This window comes from Zophobas morio, unplaced genomic scaffold (genome assembly GCF_036711695.1).
Source record: "Zophobas morio isolate AGI-343-1 ecotype UQ-CSIRO unplaced genomic scaffold, CSIRO_AGI_Zmor_V1 ptg000002l, whole genome shotgun sequence".
Lineage (NCBI taxonomy): Eukaryota > Metazoa > Arthropoda > Insecta > Coleoptera > Tenebrionidae > Zophobas > Zophobas morio.
The window spans coordinates 385,205-409,465 of NW_026972107.1; the positions used below are offsets into that span (position 1 = coordinate 385,205).

At 37.2% G+C, this 24,261-nt stretch overlaps 2 protein-coding genes across 7 annotated transcripts; one reads left to right on the plus strand and one right to left on the minus strand.

Moving 5' to 3' along the window:
- Positions 1-5,538: 5,538 nt before the first annotated feature.
- Positions 5,539-6,413, plus strand: LOC135123147 (large ribosomal subunit protein uL22m). The gene is made up of 3 exons (XM_064047652.1): positions 5,539-5,836; positions 5,886-6,099; positions 6,150-6,413. The coding sequence occupies exons 1-3, from the start codon at positions 5,636-5,638 to the stop codon at positions 6,368-6,370; spliced, it is 636 nt and encodes a 211-aa protein (XP_063903722.1). The 5' UTR covers positions 5,539-5,635; the 3' UTR covers positions 6,371-6,413.
- Positions 6,351-24,247, minus strand: LOC135123082 (uncharacterized protein). Of its 6 annotated transcripts, XM_064047590.1 has the most exons (18): positions 24,103-24,247; positions 23,632-24,055; positions 23,280-23,494; positions 23,045-23,228; positions 18,905-19,159; positions 18,653-18,826; positions 18,474-18,578; positions 18,298-18,426; positions 17,746-18,252; positions 17,480-17,689; positions 17,254-17,355; positions 17,049-17,189; positions 16,978-16,992; positions 12,091-12,835; positions 11,566-12,041; positions 11,304-11,498; positions 11,066-11,257; positions 6,351-6,743 (listed from the first exon to the last, which is right to left on the minus strand). In XM_064047590.1, the coding sequence occupies exons 1-18, from the start codon at positions 24,136-24,138 to the stop codon at positions 6,382-6,384; spliced, it is 4,467 nt and encodes a 1,488-aa protein (XP_063903660.1). In that variant the 5' UTR covers positions 24,139-24,247; the 3' UTR covers positions 6,351-6,381. The 6 variants fall into 6 exon arrangements, with proteins under 6 accessions (XP_063903660.1, XP_063903692.1, XP_063903676.1 ...); XM_064047622.1 differs by lacking the exon at positions 18,653-18,826; XM_064047606.1 differs by lacking the exon at positions 17,254-17,355.
- Positions 24,248-24,261: the final 14 nt, after the last annotated feature.

Genomic DNA, 24,261 nt, shown 5'->3' on the forward strand with positions numbered 1-24,261 from the left:
TCCACTTCTACGCTTCTGGTGCTACAATTTGTTTGAATTACTGACAAGTTCTTTAAACACATTGAACACTTCAGCAACTCAAAAAGGTAAAATAGTTACTAAACTTTTGATTTTTCATTCATTAATTTTGAAAATTTGAAATTCAAGGCGGTAATCATATAAACTTAAAAATCTTTTAGGGGATTATTTCTCATACCAACAGAATGTCATTCTGACAGTGCGGGAATTTTGCGAACGGATATTAGATGCATTTTCTTGTAGATTTCGAACTCTAGAACTCACTTCCGGCCTCGTTTCCCTGATAAGTGCAACCGTTTTTCCAGAATCGACCGTCGAAAAATCGAAATTTTAGAAATTTTCAAATATTCGCATTTCATGCTTATTTTTTCGAAAATGTTGCTCCGTGACCATTAACAGGCTATATTTTTGGAATTAGCTTGTCGAGATCTACGTTCTTGAATTTTTTCAGAATTTTTAGACTACTTTTTTGGAAGTGAAATTTTTTCAATGGTCCCCCCTTCAAATTTCGGCCAAAATTCGACATTTTCGAAACTTAACTAAATGCATTTTCTTGTAGATTTCGAATTCTAGAACTCACTTCCGGACTTGTTTCTCTGATAACTGCAACCGTTTTTCCAGAATCGACCGTCGAAAAATCGAAATTTTTAGAAATTTTTAAAAATTCGCATTTCATGCCGATTTTTTCGAAAATGTTGCTCCGTGACCATTAACGGGCTATATTTTTGGAATCAGCTTGTCGAGATCTACGTTCCTGAATTTTTTCAGAATTTTTAGACGACTTTTTTAAAAGTGAAATTTTTCCAATGGTCCCCCCTTCCTCAAATTTCGACCAAAATCCGACATTTTCGAAACTTAACTAAATGCATTTTCTTGTAGATTTCGAACTCTAGAACTCACTTCCGGCTTCGTTTCTCTGATAACTGCAACCGTTTTTCCAGAATCGAATGTCGAAAAATCGAAATTTTTAGAAATTTTTAAAAATTCGCATTTCATGCCGACTTTTTCGAAAATGTTGCTCCGTGACCATTAACAGGCTATATTTTTGGAATCAGCTTGTCGAGATCTACGTTCCTGAATTTTTTCAGAATTTTTAGATGACTTTTTTAAAAGTGAAATTTTTCCAATGGTCCCCCCTTCTTCAAATTTCGGCCAAAATCTGACATTTTCGAAACTTAACTAAATGCATTTTCTTGTAGATTTCGAACTCTAGAACTCACTTCCGGCCTCGTTTCCCTGATAACTGCAACCGTTTTTCCAGAATCGACCGTCGAAAAATCTAAATTTTAGAAATTTCCAAATATTCGCATTTCATGCTAATTTTTTCGAAAATTTTGCTCCGCGACCATTAACAGGATATATTTTTGGAATCAGCTTGTCGAGATCTACGTTCCTGAATTTTTTCAGAATTTTTAGACGACTTTTTTAAAAGTGAAATTTTTCCAATGGTCCCCCCTTCTTCAAATTTCGGCCAAAATTTGACATTTTCGAAACTTAACTAAATGCATTTTCTTGTTGATTTTGAACTCTAGAACTCACTTCCGGCTTCGTTTCTCCGATAACTGCAACCGTTTTTCCAGAATCGAATGTCGAAAAATCGAAATTTTGGAAATTTTCAAATATTCGCATTTCATGCTTATTTTTTCGAAAATTTTGCTCCGTGACCATTAACAGGCTATATTTTTGGAATGAGCTTGTCGAGATCAACGTTCCTGATTTTTTTCGGAATTTTTTGACGACTTTTTTAAAAGTGAAATTTTTCCAATGGTCCCCCCTTCTTCAAATTTCGGCCAAAATTCGACATTTTCGAAACTTAACTAAATGCATTTTCTTGTAGATTTCGAACTCTATAACTCACTTCCGGACTTGTTTCTCTGATAACTGCAACCGTTTTTCCAGAATCGACCGTCGAAAAATCGAAATTTTAGAAATTTTCAAATATTCGCATTTCATGCCGATTTTTTCGAAAATGTTGCTCCGTGACCATTAACAGGCTATATTTTTGGAATCAGCTTGTCGAGATCTACGTTCCTGAATTTTTTCAGAATTTTTAGACGACTTTTTTAAAAGTGAAATTTTTTCAATGGTCCCCCCTTCTTCAAATTTCGGCCAAAATTCGACATTTTCGAAACTTAACTAAATGCATTTTCTTGTAGATTTCGAACTCTAGAACTCACTTCTGGACTTGTTTCTCTGATAACTGCAACCGTTTTTCCAGGATCGACCGTCGAAAAATCAGAATTTTAGAAATTTTTAAAAATTCGTATTTCATACCGATTTTTTCGAAAATGTTGCTCCGTGACCATTAACAGGCTATGTTTTTGGAATCAGCTTGTCGAGATCTACGTCCTTGAATTTTTTCAGAATTTTTTGACGACTTTTTTGGAAGTGAAATTTTTTCAATGGTCCCCCCTTCTTCAAATTTCGGCCAAAATTCGACATTTTCGAAACTTAACTAAATGCATTTTCTTGTAGATTTCGAACTCTAGAACTCACTTCCGGACTTGTTTCTCTGATAACTGCAACCGTTTTTCCAGAATCGACAGTCGAAAAATCTAAATTTTAGAAATTTTCAAATATTCGCATTTCATGCTTATTTTTTTGAAAATGTTGCTCCGTGACCATTAACAGGCTATATTTTTGGAATCAGCTTGTCGAGATCTACGTTCCTGAATTTTTTGAGAATTTTTGGACGACTTTTTTAAAAGTGAAATTTTTCCAATGGTCCCCCCTTCTTCAAATTTCGGCCAAAATTTGACATTTTCGAAACTTAACTAAATGCATGTTCCTGTATATTTCGAACTCTAGAACTCACTTCCGGCCTCGTTTCCCTCATAACTGCAACCGTTTTTCCAGAATCGACCGTCGAAAAATCTAAATTTTAGAAATTTTCAAATATTCGCATTTCATGCTTATTTTTTTGAAAATGTTGCTCCGTGACCATTAACAGGCTATATTTTTGGAATCAGCTTGTCGAGATCTACGTTCCTGAATTTTTTCAGAATTTTTAGACGACTTTTTTAAAACTGAAATTTTTCCAATGGTCCTTCTTCAAATTTCGGCCAAAATTTGACATTTTCGAAACTTAACTAAATGCATTTTCTTGCTGATTTCGAACTCCAGAACTCACTTCCGGCCTCGTTTCCCTGATAACTGCAACCGTTTTTCCAGAATCGACCGTCGAAAAATCTAAATTTTAGAAATTTTCAAATATTCGCATTTCATGCTTATTTTTTCGAAAATTTTGCTCCGTGACCATTAACAGGCTATATTTTTCTAATCAGCTTGTCGAGATCTACGTTCCTGAATTTTTTCGGAATTTTTAGACGACTTTTTTAAAAGTGAAATTTTTCCAATGGTCCCCCCTTCTTCAAATTTCGGCCAAAATTTGACATTTTCGAAACTTAACTAAATGCATTTTCCTGTATATTTCGAACTCTAGAACTCACTTCCGGCCTCGTTTCCCTGATAATTGCAACCGTTTTTCCAGAATCGACCGTCGAAAAATCTAAATTTTAGAAATTTTCAAATATTCGCATTTCATGCTTATTTTTTTGAAAATGTTGCTCCGTGACCATTAACAGGCTATATTTTTGGAATCAGCTTGTCGAGATCTACGTTCCTGAATTTTTTCAGAATTTTTAGACGACTTTTTTAAAACTGAAATTTTTCCAATGGTCCTTCTTCAAATTTCGGCCAAAATTTGACATTTTCGAAACTTAACTAAATGCATTTTCTTGTTGATTTCGAACTCCAGAACTCACTTCCGGCCTCGTTTCCCTGATAACTGCAACCGTTTTTCCAGAATCGACCGTCGAAAAATCTAAATTTTAGAAATTTTCAAATATTCGCATTTCATGCTTATTTTTTCGAAAATTTTGCTCCGTGACCATTAACAGGCTATATTTTTCTAATCAGCTTGTCGAGATCTACGTTCCTGAATTTTTTCGGAATTTTTAGACGACTTTTTTAAAAGTGAAATTTTTCCAATGGTCCCCCCTTCTTCAAATTTCGGCCAAAATTTGACATTTTCGAAACTTAACTAAATGCATTTTCTTGTAGATTTCGAACTCTAGGACTCACTTCCGGCATCGTTTCCCTGATAACTGCAACCGTTTTTCCAGAATCGAATGTCGAAAAATCGAAATTTTAGAAATTTTCAAAAATTCGCATTTCATGCTTATTTTTTTGAAAATGTTGCTCCGTGACCATTAATAGGCTATATTTTTGGAATCAGCTTGTCGAGATCTACGTTCCTGAATTTTTTCGGAATTTTTAGACGACTTTTTTAAAACTGAAATTTTTCCAATGGTCCCCCCTTCTTCAAATTTCGGCCAAAATTTGACAATTTCGAAACTTAACTAAATGCATTTTCTTGTATATTTCGAACTCTAGAACTCACTTCCGGCTTCGTTTCCCTGATAACTGAAACCGTTTTTCCAGAATCGAATGTCGAAAAATCGAAATTTTAGAAATTTTCAAATATTCGCATTTCATGCTTATTTTTTTGAAAATGTTGCTCCGTGACCATTAACAGGCTATATTTTTGGAATCAACTTGTCGAGATCTACGTTCTTGAATTTTTTCAGAATTTTTAGACGACTTTTTTGGAAGTGAAATTTTTTCAATGGTCCCCCCTTCTTCAAATTTCGGCCAAAATCTGACATTTTCGAAACTTAACTAAATGCATTTTCTTGTAGATTTCGAACTCTAGAACTCACTTCCGGCCTCGTTTCTCTGATAACTGCAACCGTTTTTCCCGGATCGACCGTCGAAAAATCGAAATTTTAGAAATTTTTAAAAATTCGCATTTGATGCCGATTTTTTCGAAAATGTTGCTCCGTGACCATTAACAGGCTATATTTTTGGAATCAGCTTGTCGAGATCTACGTTCCTGAATTTTTTCAGAATTTGTGGACGAGTTTTTTAAAAGTGAAATTTTTCCAATGGTCCCCCCTTCTTCAAATTTCGGCCAAAATTTGACATTTTCGAAACTTAACTAAATGCATTTTCTTGTAGATTTCGAACTCTAGAACTCACTTCCGGCCACGTTTCCCTGATAACTGCAACCGTTTTTCCAGAATCGACCGTCGAAAAATCTAAATTTTAGAAATTTTCAAATATTCGCATTTCATGCTTATTTTTTTGAAAATGTTGCTCCGTGACCATTAACAGGCTATATTTTTGGAATCAGCTTGTCGAGATCTACGTTCCTGAATTTTTTCGGAATTTTTAGACGATTTTTTTAAAAGTGAAATTTTTCCAATGGTCCCCCCTTCTTCAAATTTCGGCCAAAATTTGACATTTTCGAAACTTAACTAAATGCATTTTCTTGTATATTTCGAACTCTAGAACTCACTTCCGGCCTCGTTTCCCTGATAACTGCAACCGTTTTTCCAGAATCGAATGTCGAAAAATCGAAATTTCAGAAATTTTTAAAAATTTTTTTCATGTAAGTGACTTTAAAATAAAAGTGGTCGTTGGCATAGCAACTGATCACGTGACACCCAGCCGCGCCACGATTGGCCCACTATTCCTTGCAAAAAGCGAGGTTATGTAGAGTCCCGTGTTTACAAAGTTGCAACTTTTTCCCCAAATTTCGAATTAAATCGCCAAAATGACGTTATTTAGGAGTCGACCGCTCTTAAAGTTAGTGTTACAGTACCAACCCGCGGCACTTTTACCAGCCGCCACAAAAATTCACACCTCTGCGTTACTCCAAGCATGGAAACCGGAAGACCACGAACCTCAAAAATTTCTGGAATATAATAAGAAAATATACCCTCCACAGTCACCCGACGAGGCCCCACGACCCGCTGTAAGTCACCCTTACGTGATTAAACCCCACCCAACTCTCGTATTTGTAGTTTGTTTGCCACCAACGAAGCAACATCAAATACAGCCCCTGGAAAATGTGGTACATCGCATGTCTCGTGCGCGGCATGACCGTCGACGAAGCCATCAAACAATTAAAATTCGTGTTGATGAAAGGGGCGAAGGACGTCAGGGAAACGATCGAAGAAGCGCGAGATTTGGCAGTGAAGGAGCACAACGTCGAGTTTGCGAGTAACTTGTGGGTGGGTAAGTTGACTCCACTAAACCACAAGCACGTATTTAAATGCAAATTCTAGCGGAGTCTTTCGTGGGGAAAGGTCACGTGGTGAAAGGAATCCGGCGACATGGAAGAGCCCGTTTTGGTAGAGTTGAATATTTTCATTGTCACTATTTCGTGCGTCTGGAAGAAGGCAAACCCCCGAAACACTACTACCAACACCACCCCAAAGAACCACACCAACAACTCGAGGATTGGTTGCAACAAATGAGGAAACGTAAAATCACCAATTCTATTTAATTACTTAATGATTATGTAGAGCTAAATAAATAAGTTAACAATTCTGGTTTAGTCATTTCTCGTTTATACTTCTGCACCATCTCCTGTATTTTTAAACGGCGTCGGATATGAGGGGGTTGGTAACTATCAGAATCCAGACGCCTCCGTCGCGCCATATTCAAAGCCGTATGTCTAACCAGCGGTCCCAAAGCCCGCCTACTCAACACCATCCCGTCCACCAAAGGCGACGCCAAACCCACACGTCCCGAGGGACCTTGCAAGTGCACCCGCAGCAACCCCGACGCCATCAAATGCAAATAAATCACTAAAACCTCGCTACTTTTAATAATGGCGCCACGCTCTAACCCTGTCGTCATCGAATTCAGCAAATCATCTGAAAACAAAGCGTGATTGGTGGTTACGATGTACAATCGGACGCAAATGTTTTGAGCCGATGGGCGGATCGTTTTTGCCTGCCCTCACCGAAGAAGGCGGTCCAAATCCTTCAAGGGCAGAATTTGTAGGTAGGCTCAAACTACAACGAAATTCACATTTTACCTTATAAAATTTTATTGACAATAACGGGACGGAGAGTAGTTATATATACATTTGGTAAGAAATATTTATGGCTCACACCAGTTCTCTCGAATTTGTCGGAGAAGATTTAGCTGGTAGTTGTTCCCATAAAATAATGGTCACTTTCGTTCGTGAGTAACGATGATCCGGAAATGAATTATTTTGCTTTCTAACATCTTTCGACCAATTGTTCCATATAAAAAATTTCATCACTTTTTCAAATAAAATACTCTTAAAAAAAACGATATTGTCGTTAAGTGACATGTAACTGGCATAATAATAAAAACGTGCCATTTTTCATAAATGTCGCAAAATTATTAAATTTGTCTAATCATCCCCACCAAAAATGACGTCACTTCAAATTTATGCATAGTAAATGGGTTTTAAATTGTATACAGTAACATAGTCCTACACATGTAGTTTATGACTCCGTGTTGAGTTTTTATCCGAAACGTCCAGATTTTTGGAAAAAAAATCAAAATTATAAAACAATATTTTGCAATTTAATTTTGAATTTGCAAAATCGAATACTTTGAAATCTTGCAGATGTTTTAAAATCATGATAAACATGATACATTTTTAATTAAAATATATTTGCTTATCCCCTCTAAAAAATTTATGACGTCACCTCAAAATTTTGCAGAATAAATCCTGTCTTAAATGTATAAAATATGATGAGTTTTATACTTGTGATTTATCACTGCATTAATATTTTTTAGATTTGGTTATACAAGGTGTCTCAAAAAAGTTAATGACTGAGTCAATTTATTTTATTGAAGAAATCAAGAATAGCAAAACTGAATACTTTGAAATATTGTAGATGTTTTGAAGTTTTTGTAAGCAACAATATTTGATTAATCAAATATGCGCAAAATCAAAAATCGGTAAAACTGGAATTCACTAATGCAAAAAACAGAAAATCGAAAAATACAAATCGTAAAAATCGAAAATCTAAAAATGGCTAATCAAAAAATCGAAAATTCAATGAATCAAATACCTAGGTCGATCGAAAAGTGGAAATTCACAAACCTCAAAAATCGAAAAATCGAAAATTGAAAAACGGGAAAACCAAAAAATCGAAAAGTCAAAAATTTGTAATATTGAAAATTAAAAAAATCAAAAACAAAAATAAAAAAAATCGGAAATTAAAATAATCAAAATATATAAAGTAAAAAAAATTGCAAAGCCTAAAAACTGAAACGAATAGAAAAATCGAAAAATCAAAAAATTGGAAAAACAAAAATTCGAAAAATCTAAAATCGAAAAAGTGGAAAATGGAAAATCTGAATAAAGAAACTTGAAGATTCTGAAAATTGGAAAATCGAAAACCAAAAAATCGGAAAGTAACAAAATTGAAGTCTAACAGTTGAGAATGGAAAAATTGAAAAACCGAAAATTCTAAAAATCGACAATGGACAAATTGAAAATCGCAAAATTTAAATTGAAAAATTGAACATTGAAAAATCGAAAAATCATAAAACTGAAAAATCCAAAATTCTAATCATCGAAAGTCTGAAAACTGAAAATCGAAAATTCTGAAAAGCGGAAAATAGAATATCGAAAAATTTAAAAGAAAGAAAATTGAAGTCTAAAAACCGAAGAATGGAAAAATTAAAAATCAAAAATTCGAAAAATCAAAACCGAAAAATTCAAAGATTCAAAAAGAAAATCGAAAAATCAAAAATCTGAAAATTGAAACTCGAAAATTTGGAAAATCGAAAAGTAAAAAAATTGAAGTCTAAAAGCTGAAAAATGGAAAACTGAACAATCGAAAATTCGAAAATCAAATATCGAAAAATCGAAAAGCCGAAAAATCGAAAATTTGATAAATCAGATATGCGAAAAACAGAAAATCTGAAAATGCAAAACTGGAAAATCAAAAATCTAAAAATGGAAAAACCGAAAATCGAAAATTCAATGAATCTAATACGTAGGTCGATCGAAAAACTGGAAATTCACAATTCTGAAAAATCGAAAATTTGCAAGATTGAAAAACCGAGAATTGAAAAATCAAAAAACCGAAAAATGGAAAAATCAAAAATCGAAAAATAGGAAAACCGAAAATTCGAAATATTGAAAACTCTAAAAGTCGACAATTCAAAAATCAAAAAACTGGAAAGTAAAATAATCGAAAAATCGAAAAGTAAACAAATTGCAAAGCCTAAAAACTGACGAACAAAAAAATCGAAAAATCGTAAAATCAAAAAGTGGAAAATCGGAAATCGAAAAATGAAAAAAAAAAACGAAAATTCAAAAATCGAATAATCCGAAACTAAAATAATAGAAAAGTGGAAAAGTAAAAATTGCAAAGTCTCAAAACTGACGAACAGAACAATCGAAAAATAAAAAAAAATCGAAAAATATCTAAACATGGAAAATCGAAAAATCGAAAATCGGAAAATGGAAAAACCGAAAAATCGAAAATTCGATGAAACAAATACTCGAAAAAGCGAAAAGTAAAAAAATTCCAAGGGCTAAAAATTGAAAAATCAAAAAATCGAAAAAATGAAAATCGAAAAAACGACGATCGAAAAAAAATCAAAAAATCGAAAAGTGGAAAATCGGAAAGTAACAAAATTGAAATCTAAAAGCTGCAAATTGCAGAACCATAAAAACTGAAACAAACAGAAAAATCGCAAATCGAAAAATCGTAAAATCAGAAAATGGAAAATCGAATAATCAAAAGTTGAAAAATCGAAGGTCGAAAAATAAAACAACCGAAAAATCGAAAAATTTTATGATTAATGGAAAATCGAAAAATCAAGAATAGAAGAATTAAAAAACCGGAAAATTGAAAAATTGGAAATCGAAGAATTAAAAACGTAAAATCGAGAATTCAAAAATCAAAAAAATCGGAAAGTAAAATATAATCGAAAAATGCAAAAAAATTGCAAAGTCTAAAAACTGACGAACAGAAAAATCAAAAAATCTAAAAATGGAAAAACGAAAAATCGAAAATTGAAAGAATGGCAAATTAAAAAATCGAAACATCGAAAAATCAAAAAAACGAAAAATTAAAAAATCGAAAAACGAAAAAACTGAAAACTCGAAAAATCAAAATACCGCAAATTTGAAAAATCAGAAAATTAGAAAGTAATAAAATCGAAAAGTTGATAGAAAAATGGAAACTGAAAAATCTAATTCGATGAAACTGTTGGTCGAAAAAACGAAAAATCGAAAATCGAAGTGACCTTTTTTTGAGACAGGCTGTATAAGTAAATCTGAAAAATAGCACTGCAATGATAAATCACAGGTATAGACTCATCATATCAAATTTTACGATGACGTCATGCATTTTTTGACGAAGATAAGCAAATACATTTTGATCGTGGCTTTGAAAATATTCTTCGACTTTCGTTCCATTTCAAAATTTACTCTTTGTATATTTCAGTGGTCACAACGAGTTCACTAACTACGCTGAAGTATGCAAAGATTAAATTTGTCACCGAAAAGATGTCGGAAGTAATAAATTATCCTATCGGTCGAAGAACGTTCAGTCCGGTGTTACACCTCGACCCAAGAGAGACCGCAGTAAAGGATAACAAATGGAACGTATAAAATAAAGCGTCAAATATGATTGATAAACTTTAAACCAAAATTATGAAGTTTATAAACTGAACATTTTTTTTGCTTTTTGAAATGTAGTACACTTCAAAAAATGTCCGTGACTTACTTTAATGTGAATTTTATAACTATGGTCGGCACAATTACACCTAATATTAGTGTGATTTTGAGCATATTCTCGATGTTATTAGAGCAGGACAGGTTTTTTTTTCTAACTAATTGACAAGATTTCAAAGTATTCAGTTTTGCAATTCTTGATTTCTTCAATAAAATAAATTGACTCAGTCATTATTTTTTTTTGAGTGACCCTGTATGTATAAACAAATCCAAAAAATATTAATGGAATGGTAAATCACAAGTATAGACTCATCATATTCTGAACATTTTAGATAGGGTATTTATAAAATTAAAACTAATTCAGGGTAAGAATTTGGTCAACACGTAAATTTCGTTGTAGTTTGAGCCTACCTACAAATTCTGCCCTTGGACGATTTGGACCGCCTCCTTCGGTGACGACCGGCAAAAATGATCGCCCATAGGCTCAAAACATTTGCGTGCGATTGGCGTGTCACGCACCGATTGGCAGATTTAAATGATCCTCGAAACTCTCCAGCCACACTACCATGATTTTCGTGTTCGTGAAAGGGTGGAGGTTGGAACGTGGACCCGAGCGCCGAGGTGGCACCGGTTGTTTATCTAGTTCCAAACTTAGGGCTCTTTTGTCTTTACTAGTGGTACTGGTTTCTGATAGGCTGCGCTCGTACCAAACTGAAACAAGCGACTCAGAACGTGTCGAAATTTAATTGGTTAGTACTTGATGCGTTGAAGGATGATTGCTCGGAGGGGGGGTCCGCCGGTTTGATGGTGGATGGTACCACGAAGGCGATTTCTGCGCATGCGTCGGCCCAGTACAACACGTGCGTGGAGCCGTCGTATGACGTACTACGTGACGCAACGGGGGATTCTTGTGGAGACACCTTCCAACTGGTGGAAACGTGACCGGTCCAACCTTCAAACACCCAGTTATTGTAATTGTCATACCAACCTACTTTTATTCTTATCATTTATATTTATACCTGGATGTTTGTTGACTTCGACTGGCCACCCTAAGGTGTGAATAAACTCGAAAAAGTAGGACGAAATCCCTTGTTCGGTTCGCACGTTGTTGACTATATCCTGTGCGTCAACTTGTTGCGACTTGACGTAAAAAATGTGTACGGTGTCGCAAGTCCTCGGACTCAAGTGGTCCAAAAGTGACAGATCTTTACAAAAGTCGCCAGCGCTGCTATCGAGAGCTGTCAACGTAGGAGCTTCGTCGTTCTCGTCCCCCAAAGAAAGTAGCCCGAAATGGGACAAAAATAACCTAGAAGTTTGAAAATCGTGCACTACAGGGGGCGGAGTGCACTCCTGAGCGACAAAATTTGACTGAGTCGCCGCTAAATTGGTTTCTACGGTCGCCTGGCGCTCAATCAACTGAACCAACTTATTCGTATCTTCGTTAATTTCTTCGTTTTGTGCTATAACAGTATCCAGAAGCGGAATCGACTGGTCACTAAAGCAAACTCAAGTCACACTAATCCAACAATTTTTGCTTTCCTTACACTTTGCATTGCGTTACCCTATCGACGCTATCAGGAAAGTACTTTTGTTTGACTTGAGGACACAAAGGCGTCTCTTGCATCACGACCGGCCTACCGGGATTCGGCGCGTGGCACTTAGTCCCCGACCGATGCCTCGGTAAGTGTCGTAGTTGCATAGTCCAAGCGTGTCGACCAAACGGACCCCGTATTAAAATAGTGACAGTGGGTTGCGGGTCCTGGTCATTCCCCAACGGTTCCTCCAGGAGCGCCAACACAACCGAGCCCTCCGTCACAAAGTACCTAAATTTTTCGACCGCAGTCGCCTGATCCGTGCAATTAGTAGGCCAGGAGTTGCAATGTTGCAATAGGGCTACTTCGTCAAGGAGTGACGAAATGGACTCAGGGCCGCACTCGTTCGGGAAATAGCCGACTTGTTCGAGGATGCACGTGAGGAGATTCTCGGCGGCGTCTCGCACACGCATCGACGCCGGCTTCAGTTCTTTTTGTTCTTTCATTTTGACGTTTTCGCCAGGTTTGCCAACGGATTTGGTGCCCGAGACACCTAATTCTGCTACTTCTAGTACGGTGGTGAGACAGTCTTTGTCTCTGAGTAAGTAGGGGTGCTCGAGGAGCCAGACTGAGCAGCATTGGAAGGCGGCGACGATGGTGGAGTGGAGGTCTTTGGAGTGGGCTGGGGGCGGGCGCGAGCATTGGTAGACGATGTAGTCGCACAGCCACTTCACAGCCCTCTTGCATTCCATCGCGTCTAAAATTTAGCTGACTCAACAACTCGGCTTTATGGAAAATGGCGGATTAACAATGGTGTTTTTTTTTTAATTTGGGAGACTCTTGGATACCCATGGTGTATTATTTTGGAAAATTCTGACATGCCCTGTTTTTCACTTAACTTTGACACCTCGTTTTTTTTTTTTTTTTTTAATTTAAAACAATCTTGACGTTCTAGATATTCCTGTTTGGAAAGAATTTGGAAGTACTTTGGAGCCTGTGGTGTCTTTTCTTATAATAATTTAATTAAATTTCTTAGAGGATACGTCATTTGCTAAAATCAGTCTTATCTTAGCAGGTACTAGCCCCGCCCACCCGCCCTCTATTTTCTCAGAGAATGTGATTTGCCAAAATCAGTCTTAACAGGTACTAGCCCCGCCCATTCACCTTTTATTTTCTTAGAGGATAAGTGATTTACCAAAATCAGTCTTATCTTATCAATTACTAGCCCCGCCCACCCGCCCTCTATTTTATTAGAATGTATGTCATTTGCTACAATCAGTCTTACCTTAGCAAGTATTGGCCGCGCCCAACCACCCTTTATTTTCTTAGTAGGTATCAGTAGCGGCTCGTGGTCTTTTCGTTAGGTGAGGCAACAATTTCGTTTCAAAATCAGCAGGTATTAATTAACACGTTGGCAATTACTTTTGTTAAAAGAAAGATTGTTTATTCGTTTTTATGAAAACAATACAAATAGCCCTGAGTCAGTAACATATCTCTATATGGGTACACTTCTCGAATAAAAAACATTTAATTGCTTCACACAAACCAACGAGAAGGTTTAAAGACTGCAGAATTTGCTTTATTAGCATTAAATATTAATTCATATGATTTAGGGCTAATTTAAATATATTAATCAATTAATTAATAAAGTTCTGCTCAAATCTGGATGAGAGGTTCTAAATCTTTGACATACAATTGTTCGTCGTAAGAAAACCATGCTTAAATATTTAAACTTTATAAGACATTCTGGAAATTATAGATTATTATGTTGCTATCAGCATTGCAAAACTGGCATTTTCATTGTCCTACTGTTTTCAAGTTCACTTAAAAGTTTTAATACACAACCTTGGCAATGCACATGCAGTGAGAACGCAATTCTTTCCTCGCGTCTAAATAATGCACAACTAAATGCACACTAAATGCATTCAGCTTCCCTGTTCAGCATTGTGCAGTTTCACCGTGAGATTAAAAAATTCGATCTGATTGGCTTAAGGACGGTAGGCGTTGGTGCCTCCGCTGGCGCTTTGATAAAGCACTGATGACTATTGTCTTACTCAAAAACATATTAGCACCATTGACTAATCATACTGAAGATATCCGTCTATCTGAGGCATGCCTCCGTCTGAAGCTGGCCTACACGGCGAGGATCAGCGTTTATTCCTGTCGAAAGCGCGTACTTCAAAATATGTTACCAAGACGCGTTTTAATAAATCACAGTGTTCCATAAAAGTTATTTGCTGTATCTTTAAAATATATTTAAAGTTAACAGATATTAAAACAAAAACTAATAGTCAATTTTTCCAGGGGAGGCACTGCCTCCCCTGCCTCCCCTGACGAGCCGCCACTGGTAGGTATGTCATTTACCAAATTCCGTCTTATCTTAGCAGGTACTAGCCCCGCCCACACACGCTGCTCTCATTCTAACGATTTTATCTCTGTTCAATTGAGATCCACCTTTCATTCGGACTAGATAAAATGAATCACCGGAATAGAGGCTGGGTGGGTGGGCGGGGTTAATTGTATATTCTTTGGTAGAGTGCGAATGGGAACTAATAGAACGTAGGTTGTCAAAAAAAGCGCTAATCGTAATTTGTTTGATATACATATTATTTGCTGTAAGATTTATTTCTTATTTCAGAAGAAAAAAAATAGAGAACGGGTGGGTGAGCGGGGGCAAGTTTAACTTTTTCTACAGTCTTTTATAAGCAAACAATAGCCCCGCCCACCCTCCCTCTTTTTTCTCAGAGGGTACCTCATTAGCCAAATCAGTCTTATCTTATCAAGTACTCGTCTTAATAAGTCTTACCTTAGAAAGTATTAGCCCCGCCCACCCACCCTCTCTACTCTTCGGAGGTAGGTCATTTATTAAACTCAGTCTTATCTCAGCAGCTATAATTCAAAAATCGAAAAATTGAATTAAAAATTGAAAACTTGTGAAATTCTTTCTTCAGAGCTAATAAAAAAAATGATGAAAACAGAATAAGGGTGGGTGGGCCCCTTTTTACTTTGTTTTAAATCTTAGATTCTACCGCGTGTTCAAGTAGATTTCAATTCACATTTTACAGTAAATAAAATAAGTCAGTGAAATGGAAACAAGAAGTGGGCGGAGCTGAATTTAGGTTTTTCCAAAGAGTTTCATAAGCAAGCATTAGCCCCGCCTACCGACCCTCCTCTTCATTCCAGAAATTACTCTTAATATTTTTTTAGTTTTATCTTAGCAGGTACTAGCCTAGCCCACCCACCCTCTCTTTTCTTAGAAGGTATGTGATTTGCCAAAATTAGTTTTATCTTAGCAGGGATTAACCCCGCCCACCCACCCTCTCTTTTCTTAAAGGGTATATGATTTGCCAAAATCAGTCTTATCTTAGCAAGTACTAAATATAAACTGAAAAATTGCAAATCGAAAAATTGAAAAATCCAAAAAGTGAGAAATTAAAAATTGCAAACTCGAGAAATTGCAAAGAGAAAAATTGCAAAATATGAAAACTGAAACATCCAAAAATTGGAAAACAGAAAAACTGAAAAATTTAAAAGTGCAAACTTGAAGAGTTGCATATCTTAAAAATGAAAAAACGAAAAAAAAAATTGAGAAATTGAAACGGAAAAATGAAAAAATTAACAATGAAAAAACAAAAAAATTACATCGAAACACTGAAAAATCGAATAAGTGAAAAGATAACGAAAATAAAAAACCGAAAAATTGCAGAATATAAAAATTGAAAAAATCAAAAGTTGGAAAATTGAAAATTTTAAACTTCAAAACTCGAAAAATTGCAAATCGAAAAACTGAAGAAAAAAAAGAAAAATTGAAAAATTCAAGCAAAAAATCAAGGCGAGGGAAGTGCTGTCGAAATAATCTTCGACCAGTTTTATTCTTTTTTTTTTATATTCAAGGTGTAAAATCCGAATTTTTTGAATTTTTTAAAAATTGGGATATTTCAAATGGACATTCTGGAAAACCGGTTGGAGTTAAAAATAAAATTCGCAAAATGAAATCTTATAATTTTTTGAAAAATCTGGATTTATTTACCTTTGATCAATTTTTTGATATTAGAATTTTTCGTTTTTCCTTTTTCTTCGATCTTAAATTTTCAGTCTCACCTTAGAGAATATTAGCCCCGCCCACCCACCCTATCTTTTCTTCGGAGGTATGTCATCTACCAAACTGAGTCTTATCTTAGCATTCACGCTGCTCTCATTCTAACGATTTCATCTCTGTTCAATTGAGATCCACCTTTCATTCGGATTATTTAGATAAAATGAATCACTGAAATAGCGGCAGTGTGGGTGGGCGGAGTTAATTGCGTGTTCTTAGGTAGAGCGCGAATGGGAACTAATAGAACGTAGGCTGTCAAAAAAAAGCGCTAATCGTATTTTTTTGACATACTATTTGCTATAAGATTTATTTCTTATTTCAGAAGAAAAAAATGAGAGAACGGGTGGGTGGGCGGGGATAAGTTTTACTTTTTTCTACAGAGTCTTTTATAAGCAATCAATAGCCCCGCCTACCAACCCCCTCTTCATTCCAGTGATTACTCTAAATATTGTTGAATTCTATTTTGGCAAGTTTGGCCCCGCCCACTGACTCTTTATTTTCTTAGAGGAAACGTTATTTACCAAAATTTGCCTTATCTTAGCAGTTTAGCCCCGCCCACCCACTCACCCTCTCTTTTCTTAGAGGATATGTCATTTGCCAAAATTTTGAAGTGACGTCATCACATTATTGGTAGCGACTTATTTCTTCGTTTTTTCGTAATCTACATCATAAAGAATTTTTTTAGTTTTTTTTTTTGGGATTCCCGAAATATATATAATTCAGTACATAACTTATGAAGACTGAATCCGCCATTTTCCAGACACCCGGTATAACTAAATACACAATATAAACAATCTTTTTACCTGTTAACTTTCTGGCTGCACAAAAATTGAATCTTTTTACTAAAAACTCCCCCATTTTGACTAATACTAACCTGACTCCTTGATGTGGATCCTCGCCAACCCCGACAGCAACTCCAGCGCCGCCAGCGACACATTCAAATCCGTCTTCCACGAGCTGATCAACCTGTGACACACCAAATACGTCGCCCTGACGAACAGCGCATGCGCTGAATCTAAAACCGAACAAACAATTCCACGCCCGTTTTTACCCCCACCACATCATTGCGATGCACATACCTATCGGCAATAAATCATACGAATCAACAGGACCAAAATGTTCGGGTGAAGTGGAACGCTCATAGCTGCTAGCCATGCTCATGGTACTGGCAGTGTCGGACGCTACATAAGCCATCACAAACCACAAGCAATACGAAAAACAAAAAAAAAGACGATCAAATGGCGAAACAAGTGACGATAGGACGAATGAACGGTGCTGAAAGCCCTGGTAAGTAAGTGAGAGTACCTGAACTGAGGAGGTTCGATGACGTGTCGGTGGGGGGTTGGGTGACTTGTTCGACCTTCTCGTAGATGGAGGAGTCCTGCACGCAGAGGAAGAGACTACCGAGGAGCATGTGGGTGTTCTGGGGGTCGCTCTCGATCTGGAGGGCGTTCATCACGAGGTTCATGAGGCGGGGTTTGAGCTGGCCGAAGGTGCACGGGCGGTCGGACGAACCTTAGGTTATCATTTACACCCTCGGGTAGCAGAGGTAAGTGATTTTTAGCAGTTACCTGTGTTTATCAGATCTTTAATTACGACGTTCTGGAAGTGCAGCGGGAGTACCAACATCGACGACAAGAGATGTATGGAGGCTCGTCTGAGTTCAGTCTTAGAGACATTCGAGTTTAGTTTTAAATCCTTGTCAGGTAAGACTATTTCCAAAGCTGAAATAAAAACGGGCACTAGGACCCTCACGCCGTCCAAATCCAGTCTGAACAAGTCCGACGAGTTCATCAAAATGGCAACCATGGTTTCCCCGCACTCTCTATTAGGCGCGATTTTCAAACCCTGCTGGACCGCCAGGTAAAACCTAGCGAGATAAACCGGAAGAATTTCCTCGCCAGTTTTCTTCGCACACATGATCCTACACAAAGTACCTAAAGCTTCAGCTTTGCCGCTTTCGTACTTATCAATAGTCAAACTCGAGGGTAGGCTCGGAATGTCACTGATGGAACTCGGCTGGGAGTAACTTTCCATCAAAACCGAACTGTTTCTTTTGTTTTGGTCATGCGGCTGCCCTACAAGTATTTCGTACTATGACGTCACTACATATCCCTACTTACTGTGTTGTAAGTCGCACCCGAGGAACGCCGCTTCGAACAACCACTCCCCAAACAAGTGTAAAATGCTGTTACATTTGGGTCTACCGGGAGCCAACGGGGTCCGACTTTCAGGGCCAAACGACGTGAGAGCTACAAAATCGTCAGTGCTGCTACCTATACCGACTTAAGTCACTTACATGAAATACTCGAGGTGGACGACGGGCCCGAACTAGGCGCCGACGCAGTAGCCACTACCGAGCTCCTACTAGTCGTTAAACCAATCAGAGACGACTTCGGTATCCCTACAATGACCCACCACGTCACAACCGTACACATTTCAAACCGTAAAATGTTAAAAACACAGACTAATTCTAACCCTTAGAGACAGAGGATGGTGCCACACTAAAACTTTTTGCCAATCTGCGCTGAGTAGGAGGAGTGGGAGAAGGTGAGTAAGTAGCAGAAGTTTGGTTGGGTGCAGCTTCTTTGCTCTTATCAGTAGTGCAGCCACCTGTTATCACAGTTTCCCACCAAATAGCTTGTGCTACACCTGAACCAATATAAAACAGTGGTTTTATTTGTTATTAGAGCGAGGCGAGACGACACAGAGTCTAGGAATCGTACGAACCGAGGAAAGCGTCGACTTGGCCGGCTATACCCTTGATGGCCTTGAGGAAGATGAGAGGCAGCGCTTGCAGACAAGGGTGCTGGCAAGGGTCGTTCACGTTGTCGGTACTTATAGCGAACTGGAGGAATTTCTGGGTCTGGCTGATCACCTCCGGCTTGGTTAAGCTAATAGGGTTACCAATGGTGTTCAAGAACCGGTACCAACTTTGCGCTATACAGTCGTTGGACATACCGTGAGTGATCAAATCGTCGTCGCCTGAAAAATGTTTGCCATTTATAAACTCCGTTGCCAAGTTGCCATCGATAGGTTTCTTGTCGTCGAAATAAGTCTACACACATTAAGAAAAAAAGGCAAAATGTCAGCCCGCCCACCCGCCCTATCTCAATTGTGATGATTTTTTTTATTCGGCGTGAGCCAAGAGGGCGGAGCTTAACTGCAAAATCCGTATTTCTCTACGAGAAATTAAAAACACGTTTTTGAATATCGTGTTCGTCGAAGAATACTAAGTATATTAAGAAACAAAGTCGAAATATAAACCCCGCCCACCCACCCCATACCCACCCCATCTCAATTGTGATGAATTTTTCATTCGTTGCCAGATCGAGGGGCGGGGCTTAATTGCAACATCTATATTTGCCTACAAGAGCATGTTTTAAGTTCTCAAAAGGCGACTATGTATATTAAGAAAAAAGGAAAAACATAAACCCCGCCCACCCCCCTTTCTCAATTGTGATGATTTTTTTTTTATAGCCGAGAGTCACAGGAGCGGAATTTAATTGTAAAATCCGTATTTCCTAACAAAAATTTATCATTTTAAACGTGTTTTAAGTTACTATGAATAAAAAAATCGTCACAATTGAGATAGGGTGGGTGGGCGGGGTTTATATTTCGGCTTTTTTTCTTAACGTACACAGTATTCTTTGAACACAATACTCAAAAACATGTTTTTAATTGCTTATGAAGAAATAAGTATTTTGCAGTTAAGCTCCGCCCTCTTGGCTCACGACGAATAAAAAAAATCATCACAATTAAGATAGGGCGGGTGGGCGGGCATATATTTTGCATTTTTGTTTTAATATGTCTAGACTTTTTTCACATGCAACTTAAAACATGTTTAGAATGGAAAATTTGTATAAGGAAAAGTCGATTTTGCAATTAGGTCCTCCCCATAATTGCAAAATCTATATTTTCTTGCAAAAATGTACCATTTAACCATGTGTTAAGTTTCTTCTTGTCGAAATAAGTCTACAAAAATTGAGAAACAAAGGCAAAATGGAGCCCCGCCCACCCACCCTATCTCAATTGTGATGATTTTTTCCATTCGTCGTGAGCCAAAGGGGCGGAGCTTATCTGCAAAATCCTTACTTTTCCATGAGAAATTAAAAACACGTTTTTGAATATCGTGTTGTTCAAAGAATACTAAGTATATTAAGAAACAAAGCTGAAATATAAACCCCGCCCACCCACCCCATCTCAATTGTGATGAATTTTTCATTCGTTGCCAGATCGAGGGGCGGGGCTTAATTGCAACATCCATATTTGTCTACAAGAGCATTTTTAAGTTTCTTGTTCTGAAAAGGCGACTACGTATATTAAGAAAAAAGGCAAAATATAAGCCCCGCCCACCCGCCCTATCTCAATTGTGATGATTTTTTTTATAGCCGAGAGTCAAAGGAGCGGAATTTAATTGTAAAATCCGTATTTCCTAACAAAAATTTATCATTTTAAACGTGTTTTAAGTTACTATGAATAAAAAAATCATCACAATTGACACAGGGTGGGTGGGCGGGGTTTATACTTTGCCTTTTATTCTCAATATACTTAGTATTCTTTGAACAACACGATACTCAAAAATATGTTTTTAATTTCTTATAAACAATGAAGTATTTTGCAGTTAAGCTCCGCCCTCTTGGTTCACGGCGAATAAAAAAAAATCAGAATAGAGATAGGGCGGGTGGGCGGGCTTATATTTTGCTTTGTTGTTTTAACATATGCAGACCTCATTTCACAACATGAAACTTAAAACATGTTTAAAATTGAAAATTTGTATAAGGAAATGTCGATTTTACAAATAGGTTCCGCCCCATAAAAAAAATCAATATTTCCTTGCAAAAATGTACCATTTTAACCATGTGTTAAGTTTCTTGTTGTCGAAATAAGTCTACAAATATTGTGAAAAAAAGGCAAAATGGAGCCCCGCCCACCCACCCTATCTCAATTGTGATAATTTTTTTTATTCGTCGTGAGCCAAGGGGGCGGAGTTTAACTGCAAAATCCTTATTTCTTCATGAGAAATTAAAAACATGTTTTTGAGTATCGTATGGTTCACAGAATACTGTATACTAAGAAAAAAATTAAGCCAAAGATTAGACCCCACCTATACCCGCCCCAATGTCAATTCTCAATTGTGATGAATTTTTAATTCGTTGTCAGGTCGATGGGCGGGGCTTAATTGCAAAATCTATATTTGTCTACATGAATTTACCATTTTAAACATTTTAAGTTTCTTGTTCTGAAAAGGCGACTACATATATTAAGAAAAAAGACCAAATATAAACCCCGCCCCCCCGCCCTAGATCAATTGTAATGATTTTTTTCTGATAGCCGTAAGTGAAAGGACCGAAATTTAATTGCAAAATCCGTATTTTCTAACAAAAATTTATCATTTTAAACGCGTTTTAAGTGACTGTTAATAAAAAAAATCGTCACAATTGAGCCAGGGTGGGTGGGCGGGGTTTATATTTCGGCTTTTTTTCTTAACATACATAGTATTCTTTGAACAACACGATACTCAAAAACATGTTTTTATTTTCTTGTGAAGAAATAAGTATTTTGCAGTTAAGCTCCGCCCTCTTGGCTCACGACGAATAAAAAAAATCATCACAATTGAGATAGGGCGGGTGGGCGGGCATATATTTTGCATTTTTGTTTTAATATGTGTAGACTTTTTTCACATGAAACTTAAAACATGTTTAAAATGGAAAATGTGTATAAGGAAATGTCGATTTTGTGCATTAGGGTCTGTCGCATAATTGCAACATCCATATTTCCTTGCAAAAATGTACTATTTTAACCATGTTTTAAGTTTCTTGTTGTCGAAATAAGTCTACATATATTGAGAACAAAAGGCAAAATGGAGCCCCGCCCACCCACCCTGTCCCAATTGTGATGATTTTTTTAATTATCGTGAGCAAAGGGGGTGGAGCTGAACTGCAAAATCCCTATTTCCCTATGAGAAATTAAAAACATGTTTTTGAGTATCGTATTGTTCAAAGAATACTATGTATGTATATTAAGAAAAAAATAAAGCCAAAAATTAGGCCCCACCTATACACGCCCCGATCTCAATTTTCAATTATGATGAATTTTTCATTCGTTGTCAGATCGAGAGGTGGGGCTTAATTGCAAGACGTAAATATTTACATATCTACAAGAATTTACCATTTCAAACATATATAAGCCCGCCCAACCGCCCTATCTCAATTGTGATGATTTTTTTTTTATAGCCGAGAGTCAAAGGAGCGGAATTTAATTACAAAATCCGTATTTTGTAACAAAAAGTTTATCATTTTAAATGTGTTTTAAGTTACTATGAATAAAAAAAATCGTCACAATTGACACAGGGTGGGTGGGCGGGGTTTATATTTTGCCTATTTTTCTTAGTACACATAGTATTCTTTGAACAACACGATACTCAAAAACATGTTTTTAATTTCATGTAAAGAAATAAGTGTTTTGCAGTTAAGCTCCGCCCTCTTAGCTCACGACGAATAAAAAAAATCATCACAATTGAGATAGGGCGGGTGGGCGGGCTGACATTTTGCATTTTTGTTTTAATATGTGTAGACTTTTTTCATATGAAACTTAAAACATGTTTAAAATGGAAAATTTGTAAAGGAAATGTCGATTTTGCAATTAGGCTCCGCCCCATAATTGCAAAATCCATATTTCCTTGCAAAAATGTACAATTTTAACCATGTTATAAGTTTCTTGTTGTCGAAACAAGTCTACACATATTGAGAAAAAAAACACAAAATGTCAATCGTGATGAATTTTTCATTCGTTGTAAGACCGAGGAGCGGAGCTTAATTGCAAATCCTCCACGGCAACGTCAGCGCAAGTTTATAAATCGACCTTTACCGATTTTGAGTTCCGGAAACGTGGGTCCGTACATGAAGGATAGCACTTTGGAGGTTAAGACTAGGTTGACGCGGTTCCATTGCTCGATGAGGGCGACTCGGTGGCGCCAGTTCATGCAGCACTCGCGAAGCGTCTTCCATAAAGGCGGCGACGGGAAGCACTGAGCGCACGCTATCAACCATATCTGCCACACACTTAAGTTTAGTAATGGCTTAAGTCACTCTGAACGCGGTACCTCAAAAAGCACGCTCAGCACGCGCTCGCAAAGTTGATCAGCTACGTCATCCTTGACCGTTGGTGGGGATAAAAGGGTGTCGTTGATCGCTAAGAGAAACAAAAGCAGGGCCTCCCAGGTCTCGCGCTCCAGGAGTTTGGACTCGTGAGCGATCTGCTGGAGGGTGCGCAGCACCCTGTGACACAACACCGCCTGTCTATTGATCGTGTCAATCCCTGATTAAAAAAAACAACTAAAGTATATGTTTCAATTCAACCGACGATTTTTACCCAAATCCTGATACAAAAAAGGCCAGTCTTGTAAAACAAGTTTTTTTTTTTAATTTAAAACAAAAAGTGAAATCGCCACCTACCTTCATCCTTCCGCGGAATGAACAAATAGTGAAGATGGGCTATAATTTTCCGCGCGTATACGTTGGGGTCCTCGACAATGGGCTGCGGCACGCAGATTTTCGGCGTCAGGAGCGCCGACAGCCACTCACAGTACACGTTGACGCAGTCCTTGATGGCTTCATGTTCCGACAAGGGTAAAGAAAGTCCAAAGCAGAGAACTTCCATGCACCATTGCACCTCTTTATCGGTGACCAAAGGACTAGGCTCCGCTGGTTGACTTATCCCCAGATTACTAGCGAGTTGTCGGACGACCCCCAACGTCACGTCTTTACTAGTCGTCAAGCCGAACTTTTCCAAAACGCTCTGATTCGCGTCGTCGTTGTTTTGGAGCATGAGACTCAAAGAAGTCCATTCTGAATACATCCCCTTGTTCTCGCTGCTTTCCTACAGCGACCAAATAAACAAAATTTTCGGGTGTAATAAGTACTCACTTTTAAGTTCATACGATTGAAGAGTCCTAAATTCATAAGCACGCTTTGTTTTGACTGTTTTATGAGTAATAAGATTATTTAAATGGGCACAAAACCCGAAACATTGTGACGTATTGACAAACAACTGTCATCTGTCAACAACGTCAACGTGTTAGTAGG

Coding starts and splice junctions, on each gene's coding strand:
- LOC135123147 (XM_064047652.1), top strand. CDS start 5,636: ATGACGTTATTTAGGAGTCGACCGCTCTTAAAGTTAGTGTTACAGTAC. Junction 5,837..5,885: donor ACGAGGCCCCACGACCCGCT/GTAAGTCACCCT, acceptor TCGTATTTGTAG/TTTGTTTGCCACCAACGAAG. Junction 6,100..6,149: donor TGCGAGTAACTTGTGGGTGG/GTAAGTTGACTC, acceptor TGCAAATTCTAG/CGGAGTCTTTCGTGGGGAAA.
- LOC135123082 (XM_064047590.1), bottom strand. CDS start 24,138: ATGAATTTAGGACTCTTCAATCGTATGAACTTAAAA. Junction 18,579..18,652: donor ACCATCCTCTGTCTCTAAGG/GTTAGAATTAGT, acceptor GGGTCATTGTAG/GGATACCGAAGTCGTCTCTG. Junction 11,499..11,565: donor CGAAGTCAACAAACATCCAG/GTATAAATATAA, acceptor GGGTGTTTGAAG/GTTGGACCGGTCACGTTTCC.